Here is a 15,765-nt window from a genome sequence, read left to right as displayed (position 1 = left end):
CAGAAGTCCACAAACATAAAATTTTTACTATCTAGGCCTTTACAGGAAAAGATCACTGATCGCTGGTTTAGACATATATTTCCTTCCACTCAGCTTTGCTGGATAAACTCTAAAAATGTCTTAGTCATTGGTTGCCATTTATCTGGATATTTTTAAAAGTAATATACCATGACTTCTGGTCTATCAAGTTACTGCAAAGGTAATCATTAAGTTATAGCTGTGTTTGGTTGCAATCCCAAGGATAACACCCTGGTATTAAATACCTAATTCAAGTTGGGTGTTTTCTAAATCATATCAATACTGCCTTCATAAGCCAACATTTTGTCGTCATATTTGTGGGACCTCAGTGGACACTAGGAGAGAAGAAGTCCCATTATAACTGGTTAAATGATAAACATCTAACTCCATTTCAGTTAAAATTAGAAGAAGTAAAAGTTTAGAGGTTTGTAAAGCAAGTTATAAGGCAGTAGAAGGCATGAACATATTTTCCTCATGCCTGTTCTTTGAGTAGCCTGAAACTAAAATTTGGTCTGTAGACTTACATAGCAATGGACCTCTGTTCAGACAAGGTTAAGTAAATTAAGCACTATGAGTTTTCTACTCATGATTTTAAGATTATTATTCTAATTTTATATGTAGTTATTAGCACATTGCCTGACACGGAACACGCCTTCAAAAGTATTTTTTGAATTAATGTCCTGGCAAGTATATAGAAATATTTACAAGATTCATATATTATTAATATGTTGCATTAGGTCTTTATACAGATAGAAATAGTGAATTTTATTATTGCTCAGAGGAGGGCAAAGTTATTTCTACCTGAGATTGGTTAACAAGACTTGACAAAGAACAGACAATTAGAGTAACCACTGAAGAACTGAAACAACAAAAATAGGTAAGGAAGGCATATAGGGCAGGGAGATGTCATTAAGAGAGACAGGTACACGTAAGATGAATTTAAAGGAACAGGGGTGCCCCAGCCTGCCTGAAGGAGTTTGTTTAAGCAGGTTAGAGTGGTTGCACGTAAAATTGAACAGGTAGGTTAAGTTTATAGCTGTAGAATTTAAATACCTTAGATACCTTACCTTACTAGGCAACCACAAGATGTTTGAGCAGAGGAATAAAAAGGAAAAGGCACTAGATACGGGAAAGATGAGTTAGGAGATGATAACCTCTAAGGAGGGCAATAGACAATGACAGGAAAGAATCATACAAGAACCTTTGAAACAGAAGTTGACTAGATATGGGGAGAAGAAAGTGAGGAGGTCAAAACTGATTACAGGGTTTTTAAGCCTCAGAAAATACGGTCTTGTCATTAATAGAAAATAGGAAATCGGAAACATTATGGGGGAAAATGATTAACTCATTTTTAATAGAGGAGACTGTAGCTCAGGAAAGAAGCCAGGCCCTGGGAGGTGGGTGTGGGAGTCCCCACGATAAAGGGAGAGGTAGTCAAGAGTCTTGTTGCAGTGAGATTGAGGAGAATGAAGTCCAAAACAGGCCTTAGTATTTCGCTGTCGGGTCATTTATTACCTTTGAACATGAGGACTGGGTCAGTAGACTTCTAATTGCTTGTGAGGGTAGCATTGGAAGAATTGCAGAAAGCCTAATGGAAATTTTACATCAAGCTGAATAACTAAGTAAACAAACAAAAATGTCACATCTCTGTTTCTTTTCCTGAAATCATAACAATCCACCTTTGGTTCTTAATGCAGACTTGAAGTTCTGATGTCCATTAATGTGTACTTCACTGATTTAAAATGGGAAAGTGCATTATTACCTAATCTTGCCTCTTCAGCCTTTTGAAAGCATTCGTTTAAGTGTTCCTTGGAACATCCTTTGGCAAATGTGTGAGATAATGATGTGAGGTTGCCTAGCAGCAGGTCTGTGATGGGCAGAATGAGGCTTTTAGTCCCGAGATGTCCAGTAACTGTAACACTAATAGGTTACAGAGTCTTGCCATGTACATTGTCTCATCTGGTCCTCTCACCACTCGTTAACACATCTCCCAGCTACCTCTAATTCAGAAAATCATTACGCAGTCTTCTTTTCAACTTTGCACAGTCCTAGCCATTAAGAGTTGTTTTAGGATGGAGCCGGAAAAATCCTGCACTTACTTTTCTTGGTCTTGTATTAGGAAAATTGAAATTGTGCCTTTTTGTTTTTAATGTCCATTGGAAAAATCACCTCAGAAGGCATTTGTGCCATGTCTGTGGATTTTCTTTATGTGTCTGTCTCGCATTTGTGGCTATTTAATTCAGCTACCCAAAGACTAATGATGCAAATATTTGTAATAAATATTTGAGGCTAGAAACGCCTTTTGACATGGACATATTTCTGACTCTTGCATTTTAGTATGTACTTTTCATGGAATTGATTATTGTAATCTGAGTATCATTAGCTAAAAATATGAAAAGCTGATTGCTGAAAATCCTTAGAGTGTCTGTCAACATCCTGTGCTGCTTTAGAGCTTTAAACATAGATTCCTAAATGAGAACTGTATGTGTACTTCAGTTTTATAAGTATGTGTGTTTAGAAATTTCTCCTGAAATTAAAAAAAGAAATTTTAAGCAAAATTAACCTATATGGTTAATTGAACACTTTCTTAAGAGGACTGTTCTCTCTACACTCCATGCCAGAAAGTTGCTGGTTTTTTTTTTTTTTTCATTTTTAAAAGATAGAGACAAACAGACCGACACCAGACAATTATGAAGGTAGTTTCACACTCAAATATGCATCAAATTTAAAACATCCTTTGTTAATCATCTCAGATAACTGGGCATGCTGAAAGATAACACCGAACAGCCTCCTTTGCTAAATAGTTCCAGGTAGAGCCTCAGGACTTACCTGCCTTGTCCAAGGTGGAATAAGCGACACCAGTGGAATCTAGTTCCTGCATTTGACATTGAACTCCATTCACAAAGCCTCTCCATGGACTGGTTTTTGGCATCAGTTCAAATGTCCCCATCCCCAGAAGCTGCCGCCCTTTAAAGTGCCAGCATAACTCAGAGGTGAAGATCCTTCAGCTCCAAACACTGAGGAGCATTTGGCGTCTTCAGCATCACGGGAGGCCAGCCAAGTTGTGCTCCAACCCAACTTCAAAGAGAGACCTTTCAAACATACAAATGTCTTAAAGATGAGCCCCTGCTTAAAGAGTCTCCCCCATGTCCTGCCTGCCTCTGTCCTAGAACTGACCACAGGGCATTAGCAAGGGAGAGACCAGAAGGGAAAGCTTTGGCTCTCACTTTCTCCCCAAATCTCCCAGACTCTCAGGGGTGACTTTCTTTCAGTACTGGGCTGGAGATATGAGGGGTGGGTTCTTGTCGGAAGGCACTAAAACCCAAAGACACAAAAGGCATGGAAGTCAGAGTCCAGGCATTTGAAGAAAAGAGTGGGAGACAGAAAAGAAACAAAAGAAAAGTCTTGTTCCTGCTTTGAATGTAAAGGGAGATTTGATAGTGTTTATTCTTCCTTATTTTATTCATTCCAATATATTTGAAGCTAAAGCTCTTTGTGATTATGAAGGTAGTTTCACACTCAAATATGCATCAAATTTAAAACATCCTTTGTTAATCATCTCAGATAACTGGGCATGCTGAAAGATAACTTTAGCTGTAAGCTAAAGTATTTGATCTTAGTCCAACCGGACATCTCCTGGCTTAACAGAATGTTCCTCAACATAGCTATGTTACTTATATCTGAAAAAAGCATCCATTATTTTCTTTTACATTTAGGATTTGAGGCAAATCCCTCAGATGTAGAGGGACTTTGACTCATGGCTTTAAGAAAATAATAATAATTGGTCTTTTTCACATATGTGTATATCCTAGATGGTGCCAAAGGTCCCAAATCATTAAGGGCATCCAGTTCATTGGTGGCGCAAGGAGGAAAAATTAAGCGGAAGTTTGTGGATCTGGGGTAAGCACTTTAAGATGTAAAAAGCAAGCCCTCTGTAAAAGTAGGATTAAAGGAGAAAATGTCAACTTCCCCTTTCTGACTGTGTGCTGTCATTATAGGGCACCACTACGAAGGAATTCCAACAAAGGAAAGAAATGGAAAGAAAAAGAAACCAATAGGTTTCCTCCAGGTGGCAGGTATGGGTGGGTGATTAAGAACACCGATTTATCTCTATATCTAAACTGTCTGGCCCCCTTCCATTGTTAACCAAAAATCAGTGGTCAGTGTCTTTGAGCTGAAGTCATATACCTAGAGATGAGATGAAAAAAAATTGCGGTTTGTATTTGTCTTACTCCAATTACAGCCTCCACGTGGCCTTGGTTATATCCATTGGCTTAATTTCAGAATGACGTTTGCATGAACAGTTTCAATAAATGTTTATCTAAACACAGCATAAGTATATCTGTGTGATATATGCTGAAACACTTAGGCATATTTCAGCTGTGTTGCCTGGCTCTTCACAATACCAATGTCTTCTCTTTTTGTTAACTCTGCAAGGGTAATTGTGCACAGACGTACCTGTTGGCTTTCAAGCCTGTTCTGTCCACACGCGTGTAAGAATGGCCACCGCCTCTTGCTGGACTCAGCCCTTTAATTGACTGCAGGCCCTACCAGCTATGCTTACTGTCCAATAACAACTTTCCTATAGAGGAGTGAGCTTTCTACTGCATGTTGTCAAGTTTTCCCAATTTTATTCTGAGATTGCATCGTCTTAAACTTAGGCTTGTATAGGGAGACAAGAAAGCATAGAGCTCTGAAGTCCGACTGCCTGGGACTTCAAAATCTTGGGCAAGTTATTTATTTAAAAATCTTGGGCAAGTTATTTATTTAGCCTCTGTGTCTCCATTTTCTCATATGTGAAACGAGGGTAATAACAGTACCTACCTCATAACATTAGTGTGAGGGTTAAATGAGTTTTCATATAAATCATTTAAAATGGTACCTGGCCCAGAGGAGGTATTCAAAAGTAATAACGAAGGTAACAATTTGCTATTATTATTATTTGCAAGTTACAGAGAATTTTTCTATTTATCATTTTATTTGATTCTTACAATAAGGTTGGGAGGGCTGATAATAATACCATACTTCATTGATGAAGAACTTCACCTTTATAAAATTTAATTGATTAGTTCAGGATTATTCAATAGGCAATTAATGCCAATTAGCTGGGGCTTGTGCCTTCTGTCTAGATGTCTTTCCAACACTCCAGGTCATCTCCACCTCCTTATGCATCTAATGGTGTTTATGTTTCTTTGTGAAATTTGGGAATCATCTCAAAAGCATAGACTAAGGAAGAAACAGACAAAATGCTGAGAATAAAAGATGGTAAAATCATTTGGGGACCACTTATCCATTTCATAGGTTGTCCCCTGCTGTTTGTTTGTTTGTTTATTTGTTTTCTCTTTTTTGGCATACAACTTGGTGATGAAATTGTCCCTTCTCCCTGGGATTACAGGAGAATGGGGTGGGGAATGAGGAGAGAGAATGCTACATTAATTATTTTTGTTATTCTGGGTTTCCTTTATGCTGCAAAATGGAAAAGGGGTAGAAAGCTTTGTTTATATTGATGACAACAATCTCAGGAAAAATAAGGCCATAATGCAACTCAAAAGAAATGTAACTTTGTGTGGCTTTGGAGTGAGAAATATAAAACAGTTTACTTTGTGCCTTAAAGTTAAGAATAGAAAACTATCAAGTATACTCGGGGGGAAAAAAGCAACAAATGATGACACTGTTAGAGGAAAGGAGAAAAAGAGAGAGAGAGAGAGAGAGAGAGAGAGAGAGAGAGAGAGAGAGAGAGAGAGAGGAGGGAGAAACGGGGAGAGAGAGAGAGAGAGAGAGGAGAAACTTGGGCACCTCTGAAGGGACACTGTCCTCCCTTTGGCCCCTGGGCTTCTGAGGCAGTCACTCCTTCTCACCTTTGAGGCTAAAAGGGATGTAAGCACAGCCATTCAGCGGGTACCAGAAGGGTTGACTAAATTTCATTATGCTAGCCAGAGACTATCACCACCTTGTGTAAATTCCAGATGAAAATCAAGCAAATTTTGATTCTGTTGGTAAGTGCCCACCTTCCTCAAGGCAGAAGTATGGGGAGTAGGTGTGGGCTGTCATCAGCGTGCTGCGTCACCACAGCTAGTGCCAACTTTTGAATCAGCAACCAGCCAGGCGTCTAGTTTGGCTGCCTAGCTAGCTCTGTATTTTTAAAACATTCACTCTGGAGTCTCTCGGCTTCAGTAGTCACAGATAGTTCCACAGGTACCAATGCTACAAAATAGTTTTGAATTAGAATCATAATTGTCAAATTATTTATAATTACAGTAGAATTTTGACAGGACAGAAAGGAATTCATGTAATTGAAATAGTAGAACAGGGAAAAAGGGGGACTTTTTCTGTTTCTTGGGTAACACTAATCACATCTAATGACAGCCTCTGTTCTCCTATGTAGATTGACAATGGGTCCAGAACCTTACAAAAGATATTCCAGGAAAAAACAATTACTGCGCAGTAGTTGCTTAATGTAATTGAGTTGGTTTCATAGGGCCCCTGAGGCTGGAAGGGTGATAAGCGCCAGTGGCTGCAAATTCCCACTGCAGCTGCAGAGAAGAACTGGGAATAAACTCATCACCCCTGTGAGGCTTTCTCAGAAAAAGGAGGGAATGACTCAAAGACTGAGTTAGTAATCTTATCTCCTAGGCCTTTCTTCCGGTTTCTATAAGGTTGTAAAAAAGCTAATGAGGTCATTCATTCAGTTATAACCTGAGACTATTAGACATTAATGAGGCAAGACATTTGATAAATTTGGTCTTGGTGTTAGTTTTTTCCCTCCCCAAAAGCAAAAAGAGTTTTTTGTATTCCTTGTGAAGACATAATGACTCAACTACAGGACCAACATGACACAAATAGAGAAGGTTAAAATAATAATTCATTAGTAAACCCTACACAAAGAAATAGGGTTTAGTTCTATCCTTTTCAAATATGTGCTCAGTGAATATTCTGATTTAAACCGGTAACATAGCAGATAAAAAAAATAGGAAACTTTTAGTTGTCAGAACTTGTTCATCCCTTAAAGTACACACCAAAGAGTAAAATAAAATACTGTCCTAAATTCCAGAGTAAGTAGCCACTGATGTCGGTGGATTGTCAGCTTTGGATTTCTTTGGGAGAAGCTCCCAGTTTAGTCACTGAGTGGAGGGCCCTGTCAGCAGATCTGTGCTACTCAGAACCAAACTAGTTGATGGCGTGTGGGAAAGTGACGGGGAAGGGAGAGGGCACTCCTCTGGGGAAGTAAATCTGCATTCACCCTGAAAGTGTGAGCAGTGGAGAAAACACTGAGCTGGAATCCAAGTATTCATGCTGATCTTGCCATAGGTAAGTCTCTGAATTCCTTGGACCTTGGTTTCCTCCCAAAAAGTCAGTGAGGTGGACTTAAATTGCCTAGTCTGTAACTGCCTGTCCATCTCTATCTGCACTGTCCAGTGTGAAGCTTTAGTCAGATGGGCCATTGAGCACTTGAAATGTGGCTAGTCTATATTGAGATGTGTTGTCTGAGAATATGCATGCTGGATTTCAAAGACTTAGTATAAAAAAAAGAAAAAAGAATGTGAAATATCTTATTAATAATTTTATAATACTGAATACTTGTTGAAATGTTTTGAAGATTTTGGGTTAAATAAAATGTATTATAAAAATTAATTTTACCTTTAAATGATTTTTCATGTGGCTACAAGAAAGTGTTAATTTATGTAACGTGGTTCATGTTATATCACTATTGGACAGTGTTGATCTATATGATTCTATGAAAAACACACACTCTTTTGGTTTCTAACTCATTATTTAGTTGATCTATAAATTAGCATGTATTCTTGTTTATTCTTTTTTAATCTATATGTACTTCTCTTTGTTCCAAATATGATTTGTTTATATATAAAAGTATATATGATGCAATATAATGTATTTTAAAAGTAAATTGGATAGTGAAAAATAAGATGAAGGAAAAAGTAAGGTTGGTACTTAAAATAGAACATCTTCAAACTTAATAGTAAATTTAACAGTGGCCTTCAGTAAAAGCCAAGAGCCTAGTATCACAGTGGTTAAGAGCCTGGGTTCAAATCCCAGCTCTGCCACTTACCATTTTGGGTAAATTACTTAACCTCTTTGTGCCTCAGTTCCCTCATCTGTGAAACAGAAACACATACATACATCACATACCTCGTTAGAGAATTGGGAGGATGGAAAGAATCCCATTTAAGCACGTTGTAAGTCCTTAATATAAACAGCTATAATTATATTTAACAGAATTCTGATCACAGGGATATAAAACAAAGTATTCTCTGGATCTGTCTTGCTGGCGTTCTTGTTCATCCAAGGGTGATTTTGGTAATATCTTGAAGAATGAATGGACTATGTCGGTTATAGTTCAGACAGCCTTTCATAGATGTTTCTCTCAAAGAAGCTTTAGACAAAAGGATGACATTACAGGGAGTTTGAGGTCATACTCTGCCCTGTTGCTGAGCTTGGGCAGAACCTCTGCTCCTGAGCTGGAGTGGAAACACAACCTTTCAGAAGACTTGAGGGGCTGGCCGAGCACATGTGCAGGAAGAGAAACACCTCACCTCTGCCTACACCTGGCCCACAGGAGCACCCAAAGCGGAACCACAACTGTCCTTTAAAAAAAGGTTTTAAGCAACAGGAAACAAAAACGCAGTTGTAAATGGCCAGCAGAGAATAGGCATTAGAAGAAGGCAGATTAATTAGAGCCTGGAAAGTTTGAAAGCAGATATTACCAAGCCACTGTGTGGCCATGAACCACAAGGATGAAAACTCAGTGAAGCACCGGGTGGACACCCAACTTGGGCAACATAACGTCCGTGGGTTCTCCCCTTCACGTGACATTCAGAATGTCCAAAGGTAGCTTTGTTCTTAAAAAGAGGATTAGTAGGGTTATAAATTAAGAGGAAGTTATTGAAGTCTCCAGTTTTAAAACCTAGCTTTTTGTGAGTTTCAGTTTAACTTACAAATCTTGTCATTTTGTTTATAGCTCTAGTAAAATGTGACGTAAAATAAGACACTTTCACGGAGACCTTTAAATAATGTTAGCTTAGCCTCAGTACAACAGACTCGTTCCCCCATAATTGCCTCTTCTGGTTTTAGCTGCTTTATAAATTTAAGCTATTTAATTTTCTTGTTTGAGGTACTTCTCAATTCCTGAAACCTGAAAAACTTATATTCTTATCAAGTCAACCCTTTTCCATTCTTAAAAAAAACCCTCAAAAATCTAATAAATTAAAATAATAACTATAGTGATTCTAAACATCCCATATTCTTATCAATGTGGTCATTTTACATTGTAATCAGTTAAATCTGAAATCAAATATGTTCATGGAATCAACAAACAAATTTCTCAGATTTTTAATAATACAATTTTTTAAAAATCCTAAACAATGTGTTATTTTTAAACTTAACATTTTTGTTTTGATAATATGTATTTTTATTTACATGATCATCTTGCTGTTTCATTTTAAACCTTCTCTGTATGGGAAAGACTCATTAGGGGAACAGTTTCTCTGTCTCAAATGAGTGTAGGGAAGGAAAAAAACATACTTTTCCCTCTACGCCTCTTAGGTTATCTGGCTGGAGTCCTGTAAATTAGACTGGCAGTAGACAGATTAACAAGGGGAACGCTTACAAATTTATTTAATATATTTTTTTGTGATGTAGGAACCATCATAAGGAAATGAAGAAAGAAGGGGTTAAGCCTGACCATTTTTATAATAAGTTTGATGTAGAGTGAAAAGTCGTGGGAAAATGTGATAGAACAGAAGAGTATGAGATAAGGGTAGTGAACAAGGGGACATTTAGCAAGACCCGTGAGTTCATTTGCTCAGATTCCTCTTCCTGTCCCTCTATCTATGGAAGTACGGATGCTCCTGGTTCCTAACAATAAAACCATCAGAGATATAGCTATGACTTGTGATTCTATTTTTTTCCAAAAGTGATAGTGTACAAGCTAAAAAACGGTGAAGGAAGTACAGGACACACACCGATTTTGATCCCCTAGAAATTATTTTCAGACCTATTAAGAGTTTATTTCTACGACCTGCTTTGGGGGACATGAGGGCGATCAGAAAGCCTTTCCTGCACCTGCCACTTCTTAGATTCCTTCAGCTTAAAATATTTGATGTGACAAGGTGCCGTATTTTAAGGTAGCATATCCTGAACCAAATCATAAGTTAAGATTAAACATTCTACAGTGACCACCTCAGATGGGCTGTTGGTTATTGATCAGAGATTTAGAGCAGAACTCAGGATCTGGAAACAGGATCTGTCCAGGTTGCCTGAGCTGCAGATGGACACCAGCTTGCCTTAGATTCTCCAGCTCCCCTTTGGAAGGGTCTGGCTTTACAGCTTCACTCTCCTTGGTGGATGTTAGAACCTTACAGAATTACTTCATCTGACGCAAGTAAATGGAAGTCTGCAGCCCTCTCTTTGCACCTAACTTTCTTCAGTTAACCTCCTTTATTACCTGCTTGAATTCTATGTTCTGTTTGTGCTTTTTCTGTTCTGGCAGTTCCTGAACTCCTAATTATGTTTTGACAACATCCAATTAAATTCTGAATACTTCATACACCTTGTATTGAAAATTAAAACCAACCAACCAAAAAGAAAAGTCACCATGATTGTTTACCTGAGAAATTTAACTTTGGGGTGCTAGCCCCAGGTTAAACTGGTTTCAAAATGTATGTAAATTAGTTCATTGCTCTATAGAGTTGTTAACTATAAACCATTTAAATGCCAGGCAACACTCCCCCCACCTCACCTCCCACACCCCCACATGATATTTTAGGGCTACAGAGACTTAATTTGAAGCCTTTCTCCTCCTTCCTAACAATAAAACCATCAGAGATATAGCTATGACTTGTGATTCTATTTTTTTCCTAAAGTGATAGTGTACAAGCTACAAAAGGTGAAGGAAGTACAGGACGCACACATATTTTGATCCCCTAGAAATTATTTTCAGATCTAGTAAGAATTTATTTCTACCAATCTTGATTTTTCAAGAGGACTATTAAGGATCTATATAGAGCTTGTTAGCCCATAACCTGCCCTCAGAGTCAAAAACTTAAGAAAGGAAGGAGGAAGGGAAGAAAGGAGAAAGAAAAGGAAAGAAGGAAGGAAGGAAGAATTTTATGTTATTTTTTACATATTTTACATATTTTTTATATTTCTCCACTAAGTGAAACAGACCATAAGAGTGGTCAATAATAGAATAACTGTTACCAAAACTTCTCTGCACCTTTTGTAGGCCCAAGATTTCAATTTATCTAAAAAGGAAAAATGACATTTATTTTAGAAAGCATGTGTGGTAAGCTGACAGATCTATAATTTTACAGTAATGGAGAGTTTGCTTTTTAAAATGAATAGTCTATACTCTAGGTCCAAGCAAATGGAAACATACCACTGCTCAGTTATTTATGGACACTGGCAAACACACAGAGATTACATCAGTTCACAGAATTTTAGAGTCAAGGATACACAAGGAAATGAGGAGGGCACAATACAGCCTCAACAGAGCACAGGCAGACCTCCTAGAGACTTGGGAAATCTTCAAAATACCCCAGACCTGGTGGTTTGCGGCTGTGAGAATGTTACCTTCCTTAAAAGTGGGCTTGCATTGCTATCTGTGTTACTTTGCCTCCATGCCTTCCATTATCTTCCGTTATCTAAGAAAGCCTCTGGATATCACCTGAGGCTCAGCTTCAGGGATCTCCTTCATCACGCTGACTCTGCAGCCTGGAGGCCGGTAGTCAGTGCTGGATGTACAAGTCCACTTGGAATTATCAGTCTTGAATATTTTTCTGGCAGTGAGAATGTTATGAAAGAGTTTAGATGTGGTCTTCAAATTTTGTTTGAAATGTTACCTGGCCAGGATTTGACCTACCAAAAGTCCATTTCAAAAAGTCATTAGAATGACAAAAATTAGAACACAATATTCTTATTTAATGCCTTTCTAAATTTTTTTAAGTGGTGGTGATTACTCTAAAAGCATTGTTACAAAGGCAGTTCACTTTTCACTTAGGAGTAGGACAAGATAGTCACACTATCGTTAATAATAGCCTGTAGATAAACTTTGAAACAGTATCCATATATTGAAGCGCTGCCATACCTTATTTGAATTGTCAATGGACCTCTTTAAAGATTGATTTCCCATGTTACTTTGATTACAGAAATGTATAGCCAAAGGGGGAAATAATCATCAAGTCCAGTTTATCTCAAATATGCCCAGTTATGAGTGTGAGACTACAGAGAAAATATTTTTGTTTCTGCACAATTGGAGCTTTTTGAGCATTTTTACTAGAATATGGGACCTGAAATTACAGACCAGCACTAAAAGTTAAATTATGATTGGCTAGATAGTGAGATCTGCAGAGAGATTTATCTCCCCACAAGTATGTAGTTGCGGATGGGGAGTGGGAGATGAGACCCAGCTCGATGGAGACATTCCGAGGTTGTAAAGCTAGAGATGCAACGGGAACTACCATGTTTCCCCAAAAATAAGACTTAGCCGACAGTCAGCTCTAATGCATCTTTTGGAGCAAAAATTAATATAAGACCCAGTATTATATTATATATTATATTATATTATATTATATTATATTATATTATATTATATTATATTATACTGTATATTATACCCGGTCTTATAGTAAAATAATTCCTGGTCTTATATTAATTTTTGCTCCAAAAGACGCATTAGAGCTGATTTCCAGCTAGGTCTTATTTTCGGGGAAACATGGTAGGACATATATTACTTTACAAAGCTAAGAACCCAAGATCCTTCCCAAGTTGTCTTAGGTTGGTGCCAAAGTAATTGCAGTTGAAAAGGTTAAAAAATGCAAAACCAGCAATTACTTTGGCACCAACCTAATAATTGTTGATATTAAGGATATAAGGTTTCTCTTTCTGGGGGTAGGAGGGGGGACACAGCTGTCCCTCTCCTATATAACCATCCAGATTCATATTTCTTAGATTTCTCATCTACAGTGTAGCCCAAGTATAGGGTAACAACTGGTTCTCGTTGTCTCATCCTGGAAAGAGGAACCTAGGGTTCAGGGAGCCAGTGCAATAATTTTCTGTAATAAACCTGTTCTGCTCCAGAAGCCTCATATTTGCATTTCGGATAATATTAATAAGTATAGGTATTAAAAACTTTGAGAGTCAGCTCAGATATGTGTTAAAATAGATTCCAGGTTAGCGCCTCCCTTCCTTTCCCCCAAATTCTAATTCAGTAAGTGTGGGTGTCCAGGAATCTGCATTTGAACAGCTTCCCAGATGATTCTTATCAGACTTGTTTGGGAAACACTGCACTGGTCCTCAACCCAGGCATAAAAAGCACTTCTTACAGAAGACTGGTCATACTGCGCTCGCATGCTTCCTTACCTTCAGTTATTATACCTCTCTCCATCTTTTGATAGTAATAAGTGGATTTAAGGATACAAAATTTTGTTTTTGTTTTTGTTTTGTTGTTTTGTTTAAACTTTAGGTTGAAATTGAAGGTTGATACATTTCTGGTGAGTCTTTCTCTATTATCCTAGCAGACCCCGCCCCACCCCCTTTTTTACACCATTCAAATCATCAGATCTTCCGGAATTCTTAGTGTGACTAACAATTTTGCTCACCCAACCTATGATCTTAGTGTTCTATCAAAACGTCACTGACTTCATTCTCTTTAGTTACCATTCTTACAATCACTTTTCATTTGTACACCGCTTTACAGTTTACAAGATGGTTTTACGTTCATTGTCCCATTTGATTCTCAGAGTAATCTTTGGAAATGAACAGGAATTGTTAGGAGTTATACTATTTATGTAAACTAGAAATAGTTCAAAATACTTGAAATGATACGTGAGAAGGTTGATATTCAGTATCCATGTGGGACATAAGTTGTCTAGCTATGGTGTTGATGCACTTTTAATTGAAAGGGAATCTCTGTCATTACATCAGAAGCTAGCAAACAATAGGCATTGCAATCCAATGTCTTTTGAACATATTAAGGGTGACCTCTTCCAAGATGCATGGAAACTACTGCCCATTCCTGCCTCAATTCATGATGATTATTTTCCTCTGACTAAAACATAAATATAAATGTGCAAGATGTTAAGAATACCTGCTTTCAAACTGTTTCTCAAATGCTTTTGAATCCTTTAAATGTTAAACAATAAACATAGACCATTGTACTTTTACAGTGTTCAAAGCACTTTTACAACATTACATCACCTATTATTTAATTCTTAATAATCACACATATTATTTAATTCTTAACCATATGTGAGCTACATAAAATATTCAGCTTTTACAGATGAGGAAATAGAGGCTGAGAGAAAGCCCAAGGCCATGTCCTTAGGAGGTGATAAACCCTGGATCTCCAAAAAGATTGTTAAGACTTCCGGTCTGGTGCTTCTATGAAAATGCACTACGATGATGATGAAAAACCAATAAAGTGTGTGTTCTGCTCCAAGTATCAGGAGCCCTTAACTTTCCAAATTATTTAAATATATCGTTTTATGAAGTTTAGACTCGGGAACATGTGTTCAGATGAGGCCAGAAAAGAATGCCGGTTATGAGCTAAGTGTCACTAGCAGTGAGGCACTGATGTATGACCCAAATAAAGGGAATGCTTTATTGGATGACTGTGGTCCTCCCTGATTTTAATTCATCCACATTTATTAGGCACAGTTCCTTAAAATTCACCATGGCTATAGCAATATGAAAATGTCGCTGATTGTTACAGAATCCATTTAGATGTAAAAAAGATAACAATTAAGATTGATGTTCTAGTCAAAAGGGCAAAATATTTACTTTTAGCTGTTGTGTAGAACAGTTTCTCAGACTGTTATTTCGAACTATATCCAGTGTCTCTTCAGAAGTTAGGTAAGTTTGCCACCTGCCCTTTCTTTGTCTGACACACCCATTATTTTTTTTTCATAAAACAGGATCTTCAGAGGCAGGCTGGGACACTGGAAACCGAAGCCACCCTCTGCAGCGCAGGCCTCCCCTCGCTCACCTTGCATGCCTTTCTCGTGGTTTAATGACAGCCGGAAAGGATGCTATTCCTTCACGAACCTGCCTTCATCCACAAGCCCCCTCCAGCCTTCTCCTGAAACTCTAATTTCAGATAAAAAGGGGTCCAAGGTAGAAAATACATGGATTAAAAAAGCAAACAAGAAAACCCCCAATCTCTTCCTTCTCTTCAATCTTTGGAAAGCATTCTCAACTTGTGTGTATGCTCTGGATCCAAGAAACCAATATGATAACACTGCAATAAACAATGCATGGTATTTCCTGTGTGGGGAAAAAGAAAGCCTCATTTAACCACCACCTTCTTTAATACTGTTCCATTCTAGATTGTTGTTAATCTTTGGTTTGCCTGTCTTCACACATATTGCTATTTAATCTCAGTTTGACAGTTAAGCCATGCTGGGAAAGATGCATTTGAATCATGGGATAGTGTATGATAGATCTGTTTACCAAGTATTCCACTTTAAATTACGTTACAAAACTACTTTTGCTGCGCTTTTCAAGATTTACTGGAAAACAAATAAATTTGGGGCTGAATATCAGTTCAGTACATCTAAATGAAACTCTTTAAAACAAACCATTGCTGACATAGCACCCTTACTTATTTCTTCTTTTAAACCAGACTTCCATGTCCAACAACTGTTGTAACTCTATCCTGAAGGTTCTTCAACTTGAGCAGAATTAGGAATCATGTGCATGGATGCTATTGTTTTTAATGCATGATGGTTATTT

At 37.7% G+C, this 15,765-nt stretch overlaps 1 protein-coding gene across 17 annotated transcripts in view; it reads left to right on the top strand.

Annotated features, from left to right (window-relative positions):
• Nucleotides 1–15,765, top strand: part of PPP1R9A (protein phosphatase 1 regulatory subunit 9A) — a 273,673-nt gene that overhangs the window by 246,786 nt on the left and 11,122 nt on the right. For 12 of the 17 annotated variants that reach the window (XM_019729737.3, XM_019729733.3, XM_019729732.3 and 9 more), the window contains 3 exons: nucleotides 3,831–3,918; nucleotides 4,017–4,094; nucleotides 14,949–15,147. The exons of the other annotated variants lie outside the window; for them this stretch is intronic. In XM_019729737.3, coding sequence (XP_019585296.2) covers nucleotides 3,831–3,918; nucleotides 4,017–4,094; nucleotides 14,949–15,147 — 365 coding nt within the window. The remainder of the gene's footprint in view (nucleotides 1–3,830; nucleotides 3,919–4,016; nucleotides 4,095–14,948; nucleotides 15,148–15,765) is intronic. 17 annotated transcript variants of the gene reach the window in all.

The sequence above is a fragment of the Rhinolophus sinicus genome, chromosome 4, assembly GCF_057876585.1.
Source record: "Rhinolophus sinicus isolate RSI-liver-muscle chromosome 4, RSI-T2T, whole genome shotgun sequence".
Lineage (NCBI taxonomy): Eukaryota > Metazoa > Chordata > Mammalia > Chiroptera > Rhinolophidae > Rhinolophus > Rhinolophus sinicus.
The sequence above is the reverse complement of the archived record's forward strand: the minus strand, read 5'-3'. Positions and strand labels throughout refer to the sequence as shown.